The sequence below is a fragment of the Haemaphysalis longicornis genome, unplaced genomic scaffold, assembly GCF_048455015.1.
Source record: "Haemaphysalis longicornis isolate Haplotype H1 unplaced genomic scaffold, Haemaphysalis longicornis Haplotype H1 scaffold_7, whole genome shotgun sequence".
Lineage (NCBI taxonomy): Eukaryota > Metazoa > Arthropoda > Arachnida > Ixodida > Ixodidae > Haemaphysalis > Haemaphysalis longicornis.
This window is the reverse complement of record NW_027526422.1, coordinates 117116698-117136572: the sequence shown is the minus strand read 5'-3', so window position 1 is coordinate 117136572 and position 19875 is coordinate 117116698. Positions and strand designations below refer to the sequence as shown.

Sequence of the window (19875 nt, the reverse complement as noted above, 5' to 3'; positions counted from 1 at the left end):
GCCAGTCTACTAGACAATACCAAAAATCATGCGCACAACGCGGAAATTGAATATCAGCATTGGCTTTGCGTTGATAGTTTAACTGCAACTTTCAACCAAGCGATGGGGCCTATATTCAAACGGCAATTTTTGAAGACACTGCTTTATCTAGTAGCCTTATGTGCCGTGCGTACGATCCTAGAGCAGACTACAGGCTACAAGGCTATCGCAACCAACAAACACCGTTTGCTTGCTCCAAAAAACTGGGGCAGGTGGTATCGGAAGTCATGTGTTTTTCCTGCCGCTGAAATATCCGTAGTTCTCTGGCAAACACTGCCTCCGGTATTTCGTCTGTATTTCGTCTGTATTTTGTCTGTTTGTAACAGAACGCAAAGCGGATCGGCATTACTTCCATCTGGCAGGAATATACAGGTTTATTTTTACCACATACTGCGCGCCCCTTCCCATTGCTCTATCTGTGCCATATTCGCGCACGTTTGAATGTTAAAAACCGCAAACGTAAAAGCACCCCATGTGACGAACGTTTGGGACGCATAATACACCCTGCATGTCTTCCGCAAGAGTACTTTACTAGTAGGCAGGCACCAGAACATGGCCCCACCGTGCCACCGTATAGCGACGCTGACATTGTTCAGCACAATTGGAAGTATATTTGCAGCCCAGTCATTTCCGGAAAACAACCCTACTTTGGGAATCTACCAAAATGAAAGCAAGGCAAGTATTTTCTTGCGCTTTGATAGGGGGTTCAACTCATCTATATCAAGAAATTGATCGATGAATATTTCAAAATTTCCACAAATAATATGCTCATTGTCTTAATTTCATGGGATTTAATACGAAATTCAATAAAGCAATCAAAAATACTTCCTCTGAGTTTGAGTGTTTAGCAAGCTTTAAGGTTTTATATACTTAAAACGGTGCTTTCTTAATCTTTGGCGAATCCGGGTTTTTGAAGAACAAAAGCCCTAGATTCTAGAACTTGTACCGGTATGCGTGGAAGCCAATGTTCCTACTTTTTCCCTCTTGTGATAACACATTCCTGGTAATTTTCCCCAAATTTTGACTTTTTTCTCTCATGGGATTACACATTCCTCGTAATTTCTCACACATTTTGACAGGTGATTTTTAATACACAGCGCAGCAGAAAATTGTGTTTAAATATGCATAATTTCTAATTATTTGTGATTGTTTTTTATAATACTGGATAACCAGTAACTTGCACTGCACGTAATCTAGGGTTTGTACCAAAAACCTTCACCCAATCCAAAGCAAAGGCGAATTTAAATGGCGCTCTTTTCTTGTATATATCGAGCGTTGTTATTAGGCAGTTCTTGCCTGTCGAATGGCGTAGTTGTTTTAGTCTGGATACGCCTCTCAAAATTTGTTTGCGGCAACGCCATTCACCCGTGCCTACCTTCAATCCTTCACTTTTGCAACATATACAGATTTTCATACTTGCGACCTGATGCGATGTTTTTGACCAATGAGGGCAGGTTCTTCAATGCACGATTGGGCCATTTCATTGCCGTAATCTAGCTCATAACAACCCTTAACTTTACACAGCTTAGCTCAGAACGCGCTTGAGTTGGTAGGAATACAATTGTTCTTATTGAACCACAACAATATTTAAGATAATTTTTCAAATATGTTGTCAATAAAAATTGCGCAATTGATTAGTTAGCTATCTAGCCAGCGACGCTTCGGTGAAAAGCTTTCACATATGGGACCCTATTGAAGTTGGTGACAAAAAAAGGCTGACGATTACCATACTCTCCAATGCAAAATTTGTCCGCAGCGCAAACTGCTGTCCTTTCGGTCATGGCGTTTAGCTTCTGCGTCGCATGTACTGATTGCGTCCTCAGCTAATGCGCTGCGGCGCGCGTTATTTGGCCCTTACCTCGCAGTGCTTCACTGTCACTGAGCATGTTATTGTAAATTGTGTTTGAACCTCCCGTGCTAATTTCACGTGGTTTAGATGAGCCAGGAAACGAGGAGGACGCGAAGCACATCCGCCAGTTGCCTCCTTCGTGGTTCAGCAGTCACTTTTGAGTGGTGCGGTGCGCTGAGGCAGCACTCACTTGTGGGTTCGCTCTACGAATTTGATGATAAGTCTCATCATCGGAGAACGAACTGCGTCTCAGGCAGAGTACGCAAACTGCGTCTCAGGAAGTGAAGTGAACGCACATCCTTGTCGAACGCCCGACGGCACGCATTCCTGTGGCGCCATCTCACGGTGTCGCCATCTCCAACATGTCTCACTACCTCAGTTTCACACTTTCGTCACACTTTCCTCTGCCATTTTCTTTGTATCTTTTCTCGCTAAGTTACGACGCTGACGCCGATGTCAAGCCAATGTAGCGGCCACTGAAATGCTGCAGACGAAAAGTTTGGTTGACATCTGAAACGACTTATTTAAAGGGACCATGCAATACTTTTTCAGCTTTTTTTGAAATCTTAAATTCTTGCAGAATCTAGTCACCAAACACACCCAGTACTTAAATTAGGGGGTCGTAAAGTACCTCAGCCAAAAATTACTGCTCTATGGCCATCAGAAAGCTTGGAAACTGGCACAAAATATTTTTCTCTCTTTCGCTTTAATGACGCTCTTCGGCGGCCCGAATTACGCCATTGAGACCATGTAGCGGCTGTTGGCCGGTTTTCCTTCAGTTGCAGCAATGGATGCTTTTCAATAGCAACTTTAAAAATAAAGTCACAAAAACCAAGCAGAAATGGAAGGCGTATCTGGTGCGACGAGCAAATCGCGCAGTGCCGCTCCAAGCTAGCGATAACTGCGGCTTTTGCAATGCTTCCAGACCCGAACAAAATAGTTAAAGCGTTTATCGAAAATATTACAGAGTCCCTTTAAGACGGAATGCGCTTAAAAAGCTTTGATACTGTGCAAAGGTGCGCGGAATCTATTGCGACAAAAGTTTTGGGTTTTGCATGCTGTTTGCGCCGAGAAGTAGGAGGTCACTTGGCACGACTAGTACCAACTGCTTTTTGTGTCGTTGCAGTGCTTTCCTCTCCGTGATACCTGGTACATTATCTACAGAAGCTTTGAATATGACGAATACCTAGGCGGTAGTCCCGCGTGCCTCGCAGTCTACCAGACAGGTTCTTTCGAAAACGGCTCTGGACCATTCACTATACAAATTGGAGACGGTGTTCCAACGTAAGTTTACACCCGTAGTCCCAAGCGTTCAGAGCTATTTGATGCGTTATTTGTTTTTCTCCCCAATTCCTTCGAGAACGAAAATAATCGGTGTTTTTACTGAATGAAGTGCCGCATTTTAAAAACACTGTCTTGACAGGAACAGTGCCGCCTACGTTCCTACTTTTTCTCACAGTTTAAAATGGTTCTTGCATTTGAGTTAAACATCAGAACTAGCCTTGAAAAGGCGGGAATACACCTACTCAAGGGGTTACTCTTCAAGGACTATTTTTTCCGAGTAATTATTTGTGTCACGTGTTCTACTTTTTTCAGAGACGCTAGCGCAACTCTGATGTCTTCCCCCGGATACGAAGTAAAGAACGTGATCAATGTAGTCGCAGACGGTGGTAAGTACTTATTAGTTAAAGAAAAAAAGGCTGGGGGCTGACGAAGATTTGGGAGAAACTTTGAAATTTTATCCCAAAGTTTCAATTCGTGGCGGGCTCTTCAATGAATATAGAACTCTAAGTCTGAGAAAACACCGAGAGACACACAAAAACGCCCCTTCCCCATTCACATAGAAGGGCCCATAGAGTTTCTGCAACGCCTAGAGCTATTAGCATTTCGCATTTTGGAATTATGAACAGCGGGATTTTTCTATTTCGCAGCTACTAACGTTCGCTGACATTTTGCGGCCTCATAAGACTGATATAATCATTGTGGTAGGTTTTTTTATTTGAATATGTGTCATTGGTATTACTAGAGGTAGCGAGAAAACATCGTGTATCCTGCAGCACTTCATAGGAAACGAAGATGATAGGGCGCTCACGCGCAGGACAACAGACTATGTTGCCGCATACTACCAGAAAATGTCCATCGCCTTCAGTATTCAAGAGAAAATTAGTAAGTACAAATTTTTTGCTTACCCAAAGTCAGGCTTGGCTGTGCTCAACATATTAGCTGCTAATTACATTTCGGGGAAGTTAGCACATGAATGTACTTGGATTTTCTTTCCAGCAAGGCCAAAGGTATTCCTTAAAATAGACCAAAGGTTCGGTCTTTCAAAGGTTACATTTATGTTTGCCACAGAGTGGAGCTGCCTCTAACTTATGTTTTTTTTCGTATGCAAAATTATGTGTAACTTTTTATAGCGCAGCAGTGTATGTGTACCCACGCCAGCTGTCATACAGATGAAACCGATTTACTCGGCGCCGCTGCGGCACTCCTTCTCGCCACCACCGATGCTTCTTTGAAAAGATGCACAATTGGCTTATAACGGCAACTCGCTCGCTTTAAACGCCGACATGAGCCCATAATTGTTTTGCAGCATGAAAGGTATTCCGCTCGAAAATTTCTCCCGTGTCTTTCACCCATAAGCACGCGCCCATACCGGCTCTAGTTTTATTCGTACACTGTTTCGGGCTGGAAGCAGGTGTGCGCACAGTTAGTGCCCAAGCCGATATAGATGACATGCGTTGTGTTGGCGGAAAATTTAAACGTCGAAGCCTCGCGGCTCAATGCTACCTGTCAGCTGTCCTGAATGGTCGAGCGGTTTGGGTTTGGGTTGGTGTATTACACAGACAGTGAGATGCCTACGACGCAAGGCGGAAACGGACCGCCACATGTTCGTCCACCAGAATAAATTTCGAGTCCTTCAAAGTTTTATTGGGCTAAGTGCTAATTGCCCGATTTCAAATTCCAACAACCGTGTTTTGTTGCGCGCATTTCCTGTGCTGCATCCAGCTTCGCAGGTCATCCTTCTCCACAGTGTTGAAGGCCGCTAATCTTTAATGTTTTTCCTTAATCGTAAACACCTTAAAGTGACGGCGCTTTATTTGACATGAGAAGTTTCCGTTAAACATTGTCTGACATTTTAAACTCTAATCAGTTGTTCTTGGTGACGAGTGTTACACCAAAGTCGCAATAGTTTCTTTTGTTCCTAACCTACGAAGGCAACAAACCCAACGGCGGCCTGTTTCTTGCGTTGTTTTATTATTCTTACAATTCGTCACTTTAGGGTAAAACATTAATATTTGTAAACAGAAGTTCTAGAAAGGCTCCTGAAAGTTGTATTGTGTGGCGACAAAAGATGGGAATTCGTGTACGGTTTCTTCTTGCAGAACCTGAAGTAAATTATAATCTAACAAGTGTCTACGTGGACTGCGAAAGCTGCGAGGTGGTGCGCCACAGCTACGCCGACGGAGGTAACGCATCTTCTGAGTGGCATAATTTCCCGGAAACGTTTACACTGCAGTAACAATGTCCAGAACGTAGTTTTTAATGTTTGTGTCGTCACAGGCGTTCTATACTTTTTAATTTCCTGATGTGGCCAATAAGAAAATGAAGTGCGTAAACATGCTTTTAACTGTCAACCATTCGTAGGAACTTTGAACCCGTAGTAAATGTAATTATCAGTAAAACCTTTGAAGCTGTTGAGTTGGCGACAAATTCTTCAAATAGAAGGCACGTCAACCTCAATAATGCAAGGAATGTTATATATTCTTATGAACGTCAGAGCTAGCGGCCTTGCTTATGTGTGAACTTACCAATACTTTCTAATGCAACCCTTGGAGCTCCATCTCTGAGGGTGTAGAGCGTCATTTCAGACCAAGAGTAATAGAATATCTATACATGCTTTCTTGCCAAAAAATTTGTAATATGTAATTTACCCGTAAAAAAACCCAAAGGAGCGTTAGTGAGTGGTTTTTATATAACACAAGGAATATGTGTTTACTTCCTCGTTTGATGTGCCAAATAAAGTTACCATTGCCTTCAGCCGAAGGTTTGAATTCCCTTGATATTTTATAATGACGTCATGTGTCCTACATAGGTTTTCATGCCCCAGGGCCGAGTTCTCCTGTTTTGCTCTGTCGCCGTCCACAATAATGGAGAAGCTGATAGTCCGCGATCTTGGGCGACGGGTTGGGATAAATTATTTTTGGTTCTGTCTGTATACTTTGATGGTTTATCTTATCAGAAACATATTGTGTCATAGCTGCTGCGAAAAAGTTCTTTGCGCTTCCGGAAAACTGAATTTACAGTTGTTGATGGTTTTGTGAGTGTAACCTGTACCAACCCTCTCCAGTTCTGGCTGGAAAACGTCTTGCTGAAATACTTCCGGTTCTGTATGAAATACTTCTAAATAAAGATGCATTTGTTTCGCTTTACAGGAGGATGAAACTCCAAAACGTTTCGGATTTCCTTCAGATTTTCAAATAAAGCGATCTATGCTAGGCTCTATAACAGAGAAAGTACATATAAAAGTGTCTGCACCACTTGCTGAACCCATATTTTTGTTTTCTTTTTCCAGGGAAAGGGTGTTCTTTGTGGCAACCGAAGCAGGCAATCGGTAAAAATGTCACCTGCTGCCATTTTGTGTACGATTTGCTTTGTGGTGCCACAAAACATCAGTTGTACCAGAAATGCGCATCGAATGACTCACACGCTTCTCTTGCCAAGAACAAAAATTGGTGATTCGAAAATAAAAATATGCACAAACAGAATGTCCCTGCACCGTCAATCCTTTCATGCTACAACCAAAATTTCCTTTGCCTTGGGGTTTTGATGTCCGAAGCTTTGATATATTAAAAAAAATTTCTGCTAATATATCGACAGTTCATTGTGCATATTTCCTCTCAGAAACTATTCATTAGCACTGCAAATTGTTGTATTTTACAGCGCTGGTTTGGAGGGAGGACTTGTGGAAGAGTTTTGTGGGAGGGCTTCACGTCGAAACTTTGTAACAACAACCATAAACGCGGTAAATACGCGGTTTCAAGTTATCTCATAGTCCTCTTTGAGTGTTTTTTTAATTACAAAAATAAAGTCGCAGTATCACAATTTGCCAAAATATTACATATTTCCGTTTGCAGGAATGCAGTCGCAGCCGTGTAACCACCTAGAACTGCCAGTTTCTTCGATAAGTACAAGTTAAGGATTGGGAAAGAGTTATCACAGGGAAAACTAACAAGGAACTCACTACGAGGCGTTATCAATTGCGCTTTTATAGTCCTGAACCTAACTATCAGAGTGCACTTAGCAAACGTATAAGGTCTCGGAGGGCTCTATGAATCCGTCGCTTTGTGCTCTTTTCGGCTATCTTTAGCAGCGCTTCGTAATCCCCCTCCTTTTCCTGCAAGGCAACGCTTCTTTCAATTCCCCATGAGTTCAAACAACCTAATGAGAACAGCGATTATAATACAGCACCTCGCCAAAAACAGTGCCATGTTAGTGCTAGGCTGGAATAAAATTTTGCAGTCATGTTTACGTCTTTAGCAAGTATGCCACTTGTACCCCCGCCGAGTCTTCCTCCAGAGGTTGAGCAACTCATAATACGGCCCTGCTAATGATGGCGCTACCCACAAGGCAGTTGGCTGGATTTACGTTCTCCTTTTAACAACATGCACAAAAATTTTAAAAACCAAACTGCCGTAAAACTTCCGTAAGGAGTGTATGATGAAACAGTATTCGGACCAAAATAGCGGTTTATTCACCACTCACAAAAATTGTGACATGACGGCTGAAGGCCGGCGCCAGTGACGTTCTTCGAAGACTGGGTGGTCCTTCCCGAATTATCGCCGGCACCGCATTAACGCCTGACGCTAGCTTCCCTTAGCTGTGATAGCCGTTGCTTGGATCAGGAACCGTGTGCGAAGACGGGCGCCATCCAAACGGCTCCCACGGCTCAGCCCGTGTGGCGATACTGCTGTGCCAAAGATGACCTATAAGTTCCGGGGGTCCTTGCAGAAATCCCAAGCGTGGCAGGGTCCCGTCCGTGGCTTGTGCTCCGTGGATGTGATTTCCCGTGTACCTGTCCGCAGCTGTCCCTAAAAAAAAAAAGCCCCCGGGCAGGCTCGTACTTTGTTGTAAAGAATTGTCCGCACCACCACGCACAGTTCGGCGCAGGTGTAATCGCGCGACGCATTACTCGCCCGCACCATCCTGAACTCAGCCGGTGGCTCTGCGTTCACTCGCACATAACCAAACGCACGCGTCCTAGCACTGACGGGCGGCGTGTATTCCCACAGCATCCACTACCGCACCCCTCATACCTCAGTTGTAACTTCCCCGAGTGAAACCCACCAATCCGAATTTCAATCGTTTTTTCTTTATTCTTCACATTGACGCAGATCTTGCGTTACAGTTACTTTTAGGGCCGTTACACCGCTTGCATTGATGCATACGATGTGCTGCAGGCTCTGTTAGACATGGCTGGTAATCTCCGAGTTGGTTTTTAAAGCGAAGCTTTAGCCGTTTTACTGATGGGTATGGAACGCCAAAACGCCGAAAGGAAAGCAAAGCTTCAAGCGACCCCCACAACTTGCCCATGCAACGTCACTTGAATTGACACACGTGCTCTACAAAGAGTGAAACTAAAGATTCTGACAGGCGTACTTAGAATTCGCGGGAGCGGCGTCCCGAACGAAACAGCGTAAGCCACGTCCGGGCTAGAGAGATATACGCCACGGCCAGAGCCCGGCGGTGCGCCAGCAGCACGAAAACGGAAAGGAGCCGCTTTCGAAGGGTCAGACAGCGGAAACCTGCCATCCTGATGTGGTAGCCGGGGCTACACCGCCGCGCGACACAAGCGTTTACACCGAAGCATTTCGGCATGTGAGCTTAGTGATTCCAATTTATACCGATTTAAACCAGTTTAGTAAGATTGAGAATTGCGCGAAAGTTGAGGGAACTTTTGTAACCGCTATTTAACAGGACCAGTTGCTCCTTCCGCCTTTTGTAATACCTCTTAAATAACAACCAAATTGGTATTCACCAATTTATAAAATGGGGCCGCATTCCTGGCAAGGAGTGGGAAGAGCGTAGCGTTTCCCTAGCGGCCAGATGTCTGTTTGTGGTCTCAACATTTTATTTTCCCGCCCTTCAAACCAATCGTTAACGCACATTTGCCGTACGACCACTTACTTCTGTCGAGCACGGGTTAACAAGGATTTATTATCTAAAAAGTTAATCAAGCAGTGCGAAGGGAGCGCGCAATGAACGCGAAGCCCCACTAAAACAGGCCCAAACTACAGTAGCTAAATCAGACGACGAAGCCGTACCGCCGACGCGCCCGCCAGCGATCTGGCACTTCCGCGCCGGGAACGTTGGATAAATTCGCCGCGCCATCTACAGTGTGCTACACCTTCGATAGCTGAAAGTGCATCTTTTATGCCTTCGAGACCTGAAAGATGCACTTGAAGCTAACAAGATGCTACTAGGGATGGTCGTTCCGAGCGTGTTTGCTGCAACAAACGTTACCAAATGTAAAAAAAGCAGTTGCGCATAGGGTGGTCATTACTACCTTGCTGGTTAGGTGCGAAAGATAACAAAAAAATGTGCAAAGAATGACATGCTCACTGTTCCTCCTTAATATTTCAACTCAGGAGGTACATTGTTCCATCAGACGAGCTGTGATCGTTGAAGTCAGCCGCCCTCGAGAGCCCTGCTTTAGCCCGTACTCCTTAATTAAGAAAACAGGGAACGTTATGCATGGTAGCTTTAGTTGGCATTCGATAATATTGTCTGGGTGGTTTTTGAGGCTTGATCAAGCTTCACTGCCTGTTTTATTAGCTGTCAAGATAAACGCGAACCTTTATTCCTAAGGTACTCAAAGGCTATTCTATCCTGCGCATGCGTGGAGAGGTGTGCGAATTTTCATAATTCTATTAGGAAATCTGCCATGCAAGTTCTCCTGCTTTCACGCTATTCATTTACAAAGTTCTCTAGCAACTTTCCGCCAAATTTGAACCTCGTAACAGCAATAGGTTTGCAGTTCTAAAATATTTCTTTTTCTTCGGCGCCACGGCGGCCGTGCACGCTGAGTCATATGCAAGCAGAAGAAACCTAGCTAACTTCGCGATAAGGTTACCCTTTAACGGCCATACTCGCGTTATGGCGTTGCGGTTCCGATAGTTTGACAACTTAAATGAGCTCGCTAGACGCATTGTTGGTAAAGTAGGAGTCAAAAGGCCAAATGTAAGCCGTCGGTGTACGTTCGGGAAACTTGCTATAATGACGGACTGGCTTAGACTGAGCTGCACGAGCTGAGCTTTAAACTAGCCATCTGAACGTGAGCTGAGATGCTCAGCTTCCTTTGGACAGCTTATCTATGACCAGTTAAGTTTTCAACTAGCCATTTTTGGTAGCTACACGCTTGAGCATGGAAGTTGCTTACCTTTTTCACGGCCACACGTCATTGCATCTCATCAGTAAGCCAGCGTATCAGCTTACGTTTTCAGAACCGCGCGAAGTAAAATATGCACACTCCGTCAGCAAGTCCCTTTTGCCGAGCAACGATGAAGTTGCTGGTGAATTTGTGCGGTACTTTTTTCTTTTCATCATCCGAGACTACATTCTTCTGCAACGTAAAAAAGAAGCTAAGGGAATTCTTGGATTCGCCTGCCGGTGTTTTGTACGACAACTCGTGTCGCGCCTTAAATCGGTGAATCCAGCCGCCAGACGCCTGGACGTCTTCAGTGTGCACAAAGAGCGCGGATATGTCAACTTTTTCGCGTAGAACTGACCTTTCGACGTTGACTCTTAACGCACTACCTTCCTTGAAACATCTACGCAGGACGTATTCTGGTGCGAATATGGTACATGTCGCAAGAGGGCGCAGTGTATCGCCTGACGTAACATCATTATTGGACGGAGTGGCCTGACCTGGAAGCGACGTTTTCGCGCAAAACCTGCACTGCCACAGCCCCAGCGACTCCGAAACGTACAGATTGGGCGTTTTTTGGAAACGGTTGGAGCTAGTATAACGAATAGTAAACATAAGCTATCTAGAAATGTCGGTCAAGATACACTTTCGCGATCGTATTATCCAATTTTGGGCAAAAATGTGATCATATTAAACGTGCAAAGATGCATTATTTCAAAGGAGCGTTGGCCAGAATAAAAAGATATACGTATTAAGCCGAAAAACATAAGCTTGATGTGGGCGAGTTGGTACATACTGCTAAAAATTAATCGGCGCTAAAACAGGGACGAGAGGAACGCGTAACTCACAACACCGTGTTGTGAGTTACGTGTTCCTCTCGTCCCTCTTTTAGCGCCGATTAATTTTTAGCCGAAAAACATATTAGGCGAATCGTAACAAAGAGATTCCACTATGTCGACTGCTGCCTCCTCCGGAAGGAACCGTCACCTTGGATACGGAAGGGCTAAACTGGGAATGTTCAACTATGCTAGGAAGGCTTTTAGGGACATAAACAGCACTCCTTCACGAGAGAAGGATCTCGCCACCCTGGTATAGTAGCTAGGCACCACCTCCCAAGACTAACCAGCTCAACGTTCGGCACCTCTGTCCCCAGCAGCTGTACAGCACCTGTGTATAGCGGTGGTCGGAACAGAGATACAGCAGAGGGTTCCAAGAATCTCTGGGTCAATGACAGGCCGCCATTGGAACTTGACCTTGGCAACGTTCAACGCGCGCATTCTCTCCAGGCAACAAGGTGGAGAGGACTGAAAGAGAACGACACCCTGAGGCTGCTACAACCCTTTGTGGTGTCAAGAATAATGTACGCCACACCTTACCTCCTCATGAACAAAGGAGAAAAGAGCCAGGTAGACACAGTAATACGAAAGGCAGTGAAACAAGCCCTCGGTGTTCCCAAAAGTGCATCGACGGACAAGCTCCTCCAGATGGCTCTATACAGTACAGTGAACGAGCTGGTTGAGGGCCACCTATCCAGCCAAAAACAGAGGCTGAGTCATACTAAGGCGGGCCGCTGTATCCTGGGTAGAAGCGGCTGGAGCGTGGCAGAGCTGACCGATCAAAAAAAGCTTGCGGACAAATGGCTAGACTTAATCAAGACAAAGCCTATACCAAAGAACATGAATCCGGCTCGCCATGGCGGCAGGCGTGAGGCTAGGGCTCGTGCTCTCAACAGGCTACTGGAGAGCGAAGACGGTGTCGTCTTCACGGACGCCTCCAAAATCACGTGGACGACCACAGCAGTGGCGGTGGTGACAACTAGGGGTGAGCTGCTGAGAAGCGCATCGTTTCAAATCAGAGATGTGGAAGAAACGCAAGAGTTGGCAATTGCCCTAGCCCAGACCCTTCCGGGAATTTCCAAGGTTGTCATCGACTCACAGCAGGCTACAGGAACTTCCAGTCAGGCTGGGTGTCCCGGCGGGTACTTCGCATCCTGAGAGACAGACCACTTCCAGAGAGCCATGTTGAATTAGTATGGGTTCCAGCCCACTCCTTGGTGGAGGGCAATGAGTTTGCCCACCGACCGGCCCACACGTTAACGTACCGGGCAGCGGCTGAGGAGGAGGCCTGAGGTGAACCTATAGTGACCTACAGAGAGATAGTGCTGCACTATCGAGAGGATAGGCAGAAACTTCCTGCCCCGCACCCAGCACTCACGCGGGAGCAGCAAGTACTGTATCGACAGATTCAGTCAGAATCTTTCCCTCACACTTGCTTACTTAATAGCATGTTCCCAAATCAGTACGAAAAGACCTGCCGGTTATGCAAGCAGCTCGGTACTCTTCGCCACATGATAGGAGAGTGCGACATCAGCCCAAAACACCCACCCCTCATCAGCAACTCTTCCACTAAGAACCCACCCTTACCCCTAGCGAGCGATAGGAGATCTTGCTGTCCAGCCCCGCCTTGGAGGATCAGCTATGGCTGGTTACCAGGGGCCAGGTGGCGAAGGCAGCATATGGAATCCTGTGAAGAGGGATCCACTCTCATACAGCGCGTTTAGCGCTGACATGCTGTGCAATTAAAGTTATTCCTTCCTTCTCCAGGAGGGAAGTTTAACTGTAGTGCTAGAGGAGCTCTCAGACAATATTTGGATATATAGGGTCAACTAAAGGTAGAAGAAGAGGGGAAGGCTTCATGGGGCGCACTAGCAGAAATATCCTGTGCGACAGTAGACCCAAAGAGAAATAGCGGAGAAATCCTCAGAGGAATAGCGCGAGAGCTGAGGGAGTTTTTCATCATTACCAAGAGAATTGCGGCATTCTTGCATGCAGTGCGAAGAACGAATTTTTATAATCTGGCAATGCAGAATCTGCTTTATCGTCGTGCTTAGGCAACCGTAAACAGCAACTATTCTGCAGCGTCAGAAATACGTCCTTTCAGCTTTATTCTTGTCCCCTGCTGTATGATTTTATGCTGAAAACCGTGAAGTCGCATTTGTTGGAAAATACGAGCTCTTATAATAATTATAGCCTTTGCTTCTAGAAGGTGCATGTTATCTGTGCGAACGAATGTGTGAGCATTTTTTCTCGTGCGATTATGTATACCTATTATTTTGCGGAAAATGTGTTGCGAGGTAATGTTTATTACAAACTGTACAGGCAAATTGTGTGAGAAATTATACATTTTTATGCATTTTGAATATCTTCAGAATTATCCAAGGACCAGTTACCTACTCTGCAAATTGTCATAGTATCCCTGAAAGTGTCTGTGCAATTGAGAGTAAACGCAAAGTTTTATCCCGCTTCGTTTCGCTATAGATCGAGCACGGCTGTCACACAATTTCCAACATTTAAATAGAGTAGTTCTAGCTTGAGTGCGCTACTCTAAAGTTGTATCAGGCGCAACACTTAACCCGCACAACGCCAAGCCTTCACTGCTGCACAAAATACTCATGAATATATCTGCAATCTTACGTAATCTTCGATCAACGGGGGCATGTTCTCCATGACATTATTGAGCTTTTTGACGGCTTGTCTAGCTGATAAGGTTTCCTACGTTTACGTATCTTTGCTCTGCTAGCACTGTGGTTGTTAGCAACAAAATTGTTAGAATTAAAGCGCTGGGGTATTTATGAAGGTAACTTGCTGAAAATATCTTCTTATACAACAATGGTAAATTCCTGACTTAGTTTAGTACAAATTTTGCGATCGTGACTTAAACTTCCACATCGACTTACATATTGAAATTGTTGAAAATATCTGGCACCAGTTTAATGAGATAAAGAAAAAATGTTTGCCTAAAAAGTTTTGTTGCTTAGCACCGGTGTCTAACTATATTGTGGAAAAACCTTTTGATTTTACAGGTTGTTTGTGGTGCCAGCTTGGAGGAAGCTTGACAAGCCTAACTCCCAGACGACTTTTCATTTTATTGCAGTGCTTTCCTTTCCGTGATACTTGATACATAATCTACAGAAGCTTCGAGAATGATCCCTATTTAGGAGGCAATCCCTCGTTCCTACAAGTGTCACAGTCCGGTCCTTTCGTCAATAAGTGTAGGCAATTCACTATACAAATTGGAAATGGTGTTCCACAGTAAGTATTAAACCATAAGTCCACCTGTAGTTCAACCGCGGGAATATTTGTCGAGAATTTTACTTCTCGTTCCAAGTAACTTCGGGAATGAAAACAGTCGCTGTTCTTTATCCAGATTTCCAAACTGTATATCCCGTTTTCCAATGGGCACCAAATGGAAGCATCGCATCATTCTTGCTTTCTTGAAAAATGCTTTCTACGTAGCCTAAAACCTTGAAAAGGCCATTTCGGGTGGAACTTTTAGCATCAACATGTTCGTTAACACGTCTGTGACAAGAGATTTTATTCTCTTCATTAGCACGCGCAGCATTTCTAATGTTTTTCCTGCTCCAACACGGTTAGATTGTTCTACATAAACGTGCATCGATATAGTTCCTACTAACTTTAACCCTGCTTATATTAAAAGCGACGTTTTCTCTGTCGGCATAAGCGAATGTAAGCTGATATTTCTCAGCCCAAATAGAAAAATCCAGAAGACAAATTCACGTAGGCGTAGAGGTAAATAGGTAATGGGAAACCGATTTCAATTTTTGTAATGCAACATTGCAACTTGGCTCGGGCGAAGTTTACTCCGCTCGAGATGCTAACATAGCCTACGCGCAATCAGGGCAATTTAAAACAAAAGAAACCCTATTACGTCTACTTTCCTTTGCTTACCGCACGGGCACACGCACGTAAGAAACGAAAGCCCTGGAGTGCGAGGGCATCACTCGTTAAAATCAAAACTAAATATGCCTTGTATAACAAGTTTCTAAGTTCGCCCGACCAAGCTGATTTACAAATATGAACGCTTTTTTGGAACAAACTTACAAAAAAACCTAGTAGAGCCTGAATAAAGTATTATTATGTCTTCTTTAGATGCTGCTTGAATAATGACAAGAGAGTTTATATTATTCTGAACTGGATTCTGAACCCTAAACGCGAAGCGCCATTTACTGATGGAGTCGGAATTGCGGAACAGTTAGGGGTTGATACTTTCAACGAGCATTTCACTAGAGTATCAGGCAGTAACTGCAACCTAAATGCTGCTGTTTTTCCGCAACAATTTCTGCCTACTCTACCTCTCTGGAACTTAGCACCCAGTAACACCTAATCTGTATGTTCCAGGAGAATATTAATCTGTGATCCCTGCGATCCCGATGCCCTACAAATTAAACCTGCCTAGTTTGTCATTAGTGTCATTGCACAAGCTTTAGTTAATGTTTACAATGTGTGCCTATTACCTGGAAGCTTTCCTCGAAATATACAAATGGCGAAGGTTCTTGCATTGCTAAAACAAAGAAAAAAGCATCCGTCTCTAACAATCGACCAATTTCAATACTTGCTATTTTTTCTAAGACTTGGAAATCGTTATTTCTAATGACCTATCTAACTTTGTGTAAAAGAACCCAGTGTTATCAAATTGCCCATATTCTTTCAAGAAAGGGAGGTCGACACACCTTGCTTTATTTGAAGAAAAAGAGTGCATCCTGAAACATATTGAAGAACGAGAGCTTAATTTAGGAGTTGTATCTGACTTAATCATTGCTATGGTGTCTATGGCATAGCGTTAAAACGTATACATCATATAGAGGTCACGGATGTCAGTTTGTGCACGTAAAAAACTTCCGCTCTAAAACCAGACATCTGCCTTTAGGCGCACCAATATGAAGGATTTTAGGGTGCCTTATCTTCAACATATACAATCATGACATTGTGAACGTTCATACGGATACAAAATACATAATTTATGGTTACGATGTTACTCTCCTTGTTTTATGTAACCATGTCACAAATGTGGTAATAACCGGTAATGAAATGTTTAACAAATACACAGATGGTCTTCGAATGACGGCTTAAGAATTCACTTATATAAAACAAAAGCACGATTTATGCATTTTTGAAACAGGAATATCTGCTTACTTGCCGATATCACGTTTAATAATTCCAAACTTTACTTGGAACACCTAAAAAAATACTGTTTTTTTTGTGAAGACATGTTTTAGAATGCACACAAATTTTCAGGTAGGTATACTTTAGCGCACAGTTGGTATGCTGTACTCTGTACACGCTCTCGTAAATAAAGACAAGTTAGTATTGTACCATAAACTAATTTTAAGTATTTTAAATTATTGCGGTCTAAGAAGGAGCAAAAAGTGCAAACAACATAAACCGCTTAGTTCTGCTACTAAAGAAGTTCTTCGGGTTCTGCGTAATTCACCTAACGATGTCCCTCCTGCCCATTTATTTATTAAACTTTGTAAACGTAGAATTCAGGGCTCACTTAAATGCAGCTTAGCATGCACATATACTCAGAAGGCATTTTGTTGTTAGCTAATCTTCAGAAACTTTGTTACTACACTGTCTGTAGATTGACACGTTCCGCGCCCACGTAGAATCTGCACCCGGCCGATTATCGGGTATGTTCTTGCGAACTTCTTAGATCAGGTTATATTCAATGGTTTTGAAAATAACTCATGCACTCTACGCTGGATCATTTCTTTGTTCGCCAATAAATGAGATTTGTGGATAGACACCGTTTTTCTGTACAGCTTGCTGCCCGTATTTTATTTTTATAACTACTGCTCTTCACCGAGTTAATTTCTGTAAGTGATCCGCTATATATACTACTCGAGAATATATTGCATGTCTGTGGGAGAAACCATGATTTCCAGCCACAAGTTGTTTGAATGTATTGAGCTTTTTGTTTTCACCCCAGTGTTGTCCACCTCTATAAAGGATGTAGGGAATGGTAAATTTGCCGAGGGCAACTTTTCCTCTATTTTCGGCCACAACGTCTGTACTTTATGAAAAACAAAAGCACGAAGTGTTTAGCTGGTGCAAGTTAAACACTTCGTGCTTTGGAGCAAGCCCAGAATCTTCTCTCCGCCGGTATGGACTGCTAACATGTGCCAAATAAAGAAGATATTAGGTGCAGGTAGTGACAAAAATAATTGAGAACCTTAGGCCACCTGTCTGGTATATAAAAATAGCTGCGGCATAACTCGGCTAACCTTGGATATGCAAACCAAAACCTTGGATTAGTCTGGTTGAGTCTTGGTCTTAAACATTCGATTTAGCTGTATTGCCGGCCACGTCTCAACAGGGTTCGGTCAGTTCCGTGCAACGCTCACAGGAGGAAGACGGGCGAACGCGGCGTTCATTCATTTCGAACGCACCGTTTCTCTTCGCCGGGCGCGAGACGAGTCACTTTGCCCGAAACGAACCAGCACCGCATGCATGGGAGACTGCGGGGGTAGTTGGCTGCCTTGGCCGCAGCGGCGGTTGCGACTGCTGTCGGCGCCCGCAGGCGCCAACAGCTGGCCAGCGAATCCCGCGATGCGCTTCGAGGGGTGTGTAGTCGGGGGTGTGTCTCCGGTCAAAAGGTAATTTGCGCATCCTCCATGAAATTGCTGGACGAAAGTAGTTAAGCCTTGCTTTAAAAGTGTTTCGGGCCGGTGAACGAAATGTTGTTGACGGCAGTGGTGCCTGAAGTGTACGTGTTTATAGAAATCTGGAAGAAGCCAGGGGCGGCGATTTGCACGTCCAGCTGCAAGAGAGAGATTATTAACAATAACCTTAACAATAGACTCATCCCGGTCAGTTGATTAGACAGGAAAAGCTGGTCAGAACTTTCCATTCGCTGAAGTGTCGCCAGTCTTGGTCCAAAGTAACAATAGGAAGTCGTGCTGCACCCGGCCTGACACCCACGTGAGCGTGCGCGTAGGTGCTGGAGAGGTGAGGAAACGTGTGTAGGGCCCGTGAACATCAGTAAAGCTTGACGTGGGGCTAGTTCTTAACAAGCCCGACGTCAAGTCAAGTGTTCTTAAAAAGCGCAACTTACCCTCAAAGCGCCGTCTTTTCGTGAAAGTCTACATTTTTTTTTTCCGTGTCCGTCTCAGTGTTCTTAACAAGCGCAACTTACCCTCAAGCGCCGTCTTTTCGTGAAAGTCTACGTTTTTTTTCCCGTGTCAGTCTCAGTGTTCTTAACAAGCGCAACTTACCCTCAAGCGCCGTCTTTTCGTGAAAGTGTACGCTTTTTTTCCCGTGTCCGTCTCAGTGTTCTTAACAAGCGCAACTTACCCTCAAAAGAATGCCCGTGAACAAACAGCCGATGACTTCCACACAGAGCTAACCATTTAAGGTATGTCCCGAAAGTTTTTCTGTCCATAATTGGCTCTGAAAACCTTGCTCTTACGCGGATGTTTTCTTTTTCCGGGGCAGACTCCCCGCTTTTCTTCTGTATCGTCCTGTGCAAGAGCAGGTTTGTTTTCTCGGCGCACTTCATTCTTCTATACCCCAATACTTTTTAGTGCATTGTTACACATACAGAAAACAAAGATCTAAAAGTTTTGCCGTCAAATTAACATCATACTATACGAAAGATTCTGTAGTACTGGGATTCATCAGCTTGTAAATATTTGAAATCACCTTTTCATTTACGACAGTAACATTAAACCATTCCGTGGCAGCTGGCCTTTAGATTGTTCGTGTATGATGTCATCAAAGCTTTGCCTATGCCAATTTCTGTGTTTCGGTGCGGGAATATTGGGTAAACATGAGAGGATCCGTTAACTATAATTTACCGTATGCAGTGATCCCAGGCGCATCGTTTCAAAATGATTCAACGATAGAGGGTGACTTCGACAACGACGGAAAGGAAGAACGACGGGCCAAGCGCTCGCTTGCAACTAACATTTATTTCAAACATTGTCTCGATTTCAGACAGGTAGTATCAGTGAGAGCATGCGCACTGGAATACATTATGTAGATAGCACAAAAAGGATGATGGCCACAGTCAAAGTGACGTTTCTGAAACATCGAACTCAGTGGCACGCAAAAGCACCGCTGTATCGCTGACCTTTGAGAGTGGCAGCGATACATCTATAATACAAAACGGTTTCCAGAGACCCTCGCTACTGTACTCTCACTCTTGCCGAGAAATCGAACCTGCTCAAAGAAAGGTCTGCATTTTTCGAAAAAATTGACTGGCCTGCAAACTTCGCAACGCGCTGGTAAATGCGCGTGCGTAATATTGCTAAGTGATCAAAGAAGTGTTCTCGCTTGCCCGGTGATTCACACATCTGCATGCCTTGCCGATATAGGCCTCCCTGCATGAAAGCGGTATCTCACATACTACCCCGACCTCACAGGGCACAAAGCGCTTCGGACGCTTCTTTTCGTCCTGTTTTCGTTTGGGCTTGCCACAAATTTGCGTACACAAGCGGCCAAGTTTTTGGGGCGCAGAAAACACCGGCTCCACATTGTACCTTTCTGCCGCTTTTTCAGGTTGTGCGTACCCTATGTATATAGAGTAAAACAACAGGCTTTGCCTTACGCTATTCTGGCGGCTTCGTACCTACCTTGCCTTTGGCAGTTCGCAGCAAGGCTTCAGACACACCCACCAAGACATAGTTCGGGTAACCGACCGACCGAAGTGTATTCAGCTGAGATCCAAAGCTCTCTTGAACAGCATGTACGAAAAGGACTTC

At 44.4% G+C, this 19875-nt stretch overlaps 1 protein-coding gene across 2 annotated transcripts; it reads left to right on the top strand.

Annotated features, from left to right (window-relative positions):
- Window positions 1-363: 363 nt before the first annotated feature.
- LOC144146865 (uncharacterized) lies at window positions 364-14278 on the top strand. 2 transcript variants are annotated; one of them, XM_077678825.1, is made up of 5 exons: window positions 364-714; window positions 3015-3172; window positions 3485-3558; window positions 5272-5355; window positions 6462-6648. In XM_077678825.1, exons 1-5 carry the CDS (start codon window positions 592-594, stop codon window positions 6623-6625), a joined length of 603 nt encoding a protein of 200 aa, XP_077534951.1. In that variant the 5' UTR covers window positions 364-591; the 3' UTR covers window positions 6626-6648. The 2 variants fall into 2 exon arrangements, with proteins under 2 accessions (XP_077534951.1, XP_077534952.1); XM_077678826.1 differs by lacking the exons at window positions 5272-5355; window positions 6462-6648 and adding an exon at window positions 14247-14278 and having other exon boundaries at window positions 368-714.
- The last annotated feature ends 5597 nt before the right edge of the window (window positions 14279-19875 follow it).

Excerpts from the sequence above, each read along its gene's own strand:
- LOC144146865 (XM_077678825.1), top strand. The coding sequence starts at position 592 with ATGGCCCCACCGTGCCACCGTATAGCGACGCTGACATTGTTCAGCACA. Across the intron at positions 3,173-3,484 it reads ATTGGAGACGGTGTTCCAAC|AGACGCTAGCGCAACTCTGA; the intron begins GTAAGTTTACAC and ends TACTTTTTTCAG. Across the intron at positions 5,356-6,461 it reads CCACAGCTACGCCGACGGAG|GGAAAGGGTGTTCTTTGTGG; the intron begins GTAACGCATCTT and ends TTCTTTTTCCAG.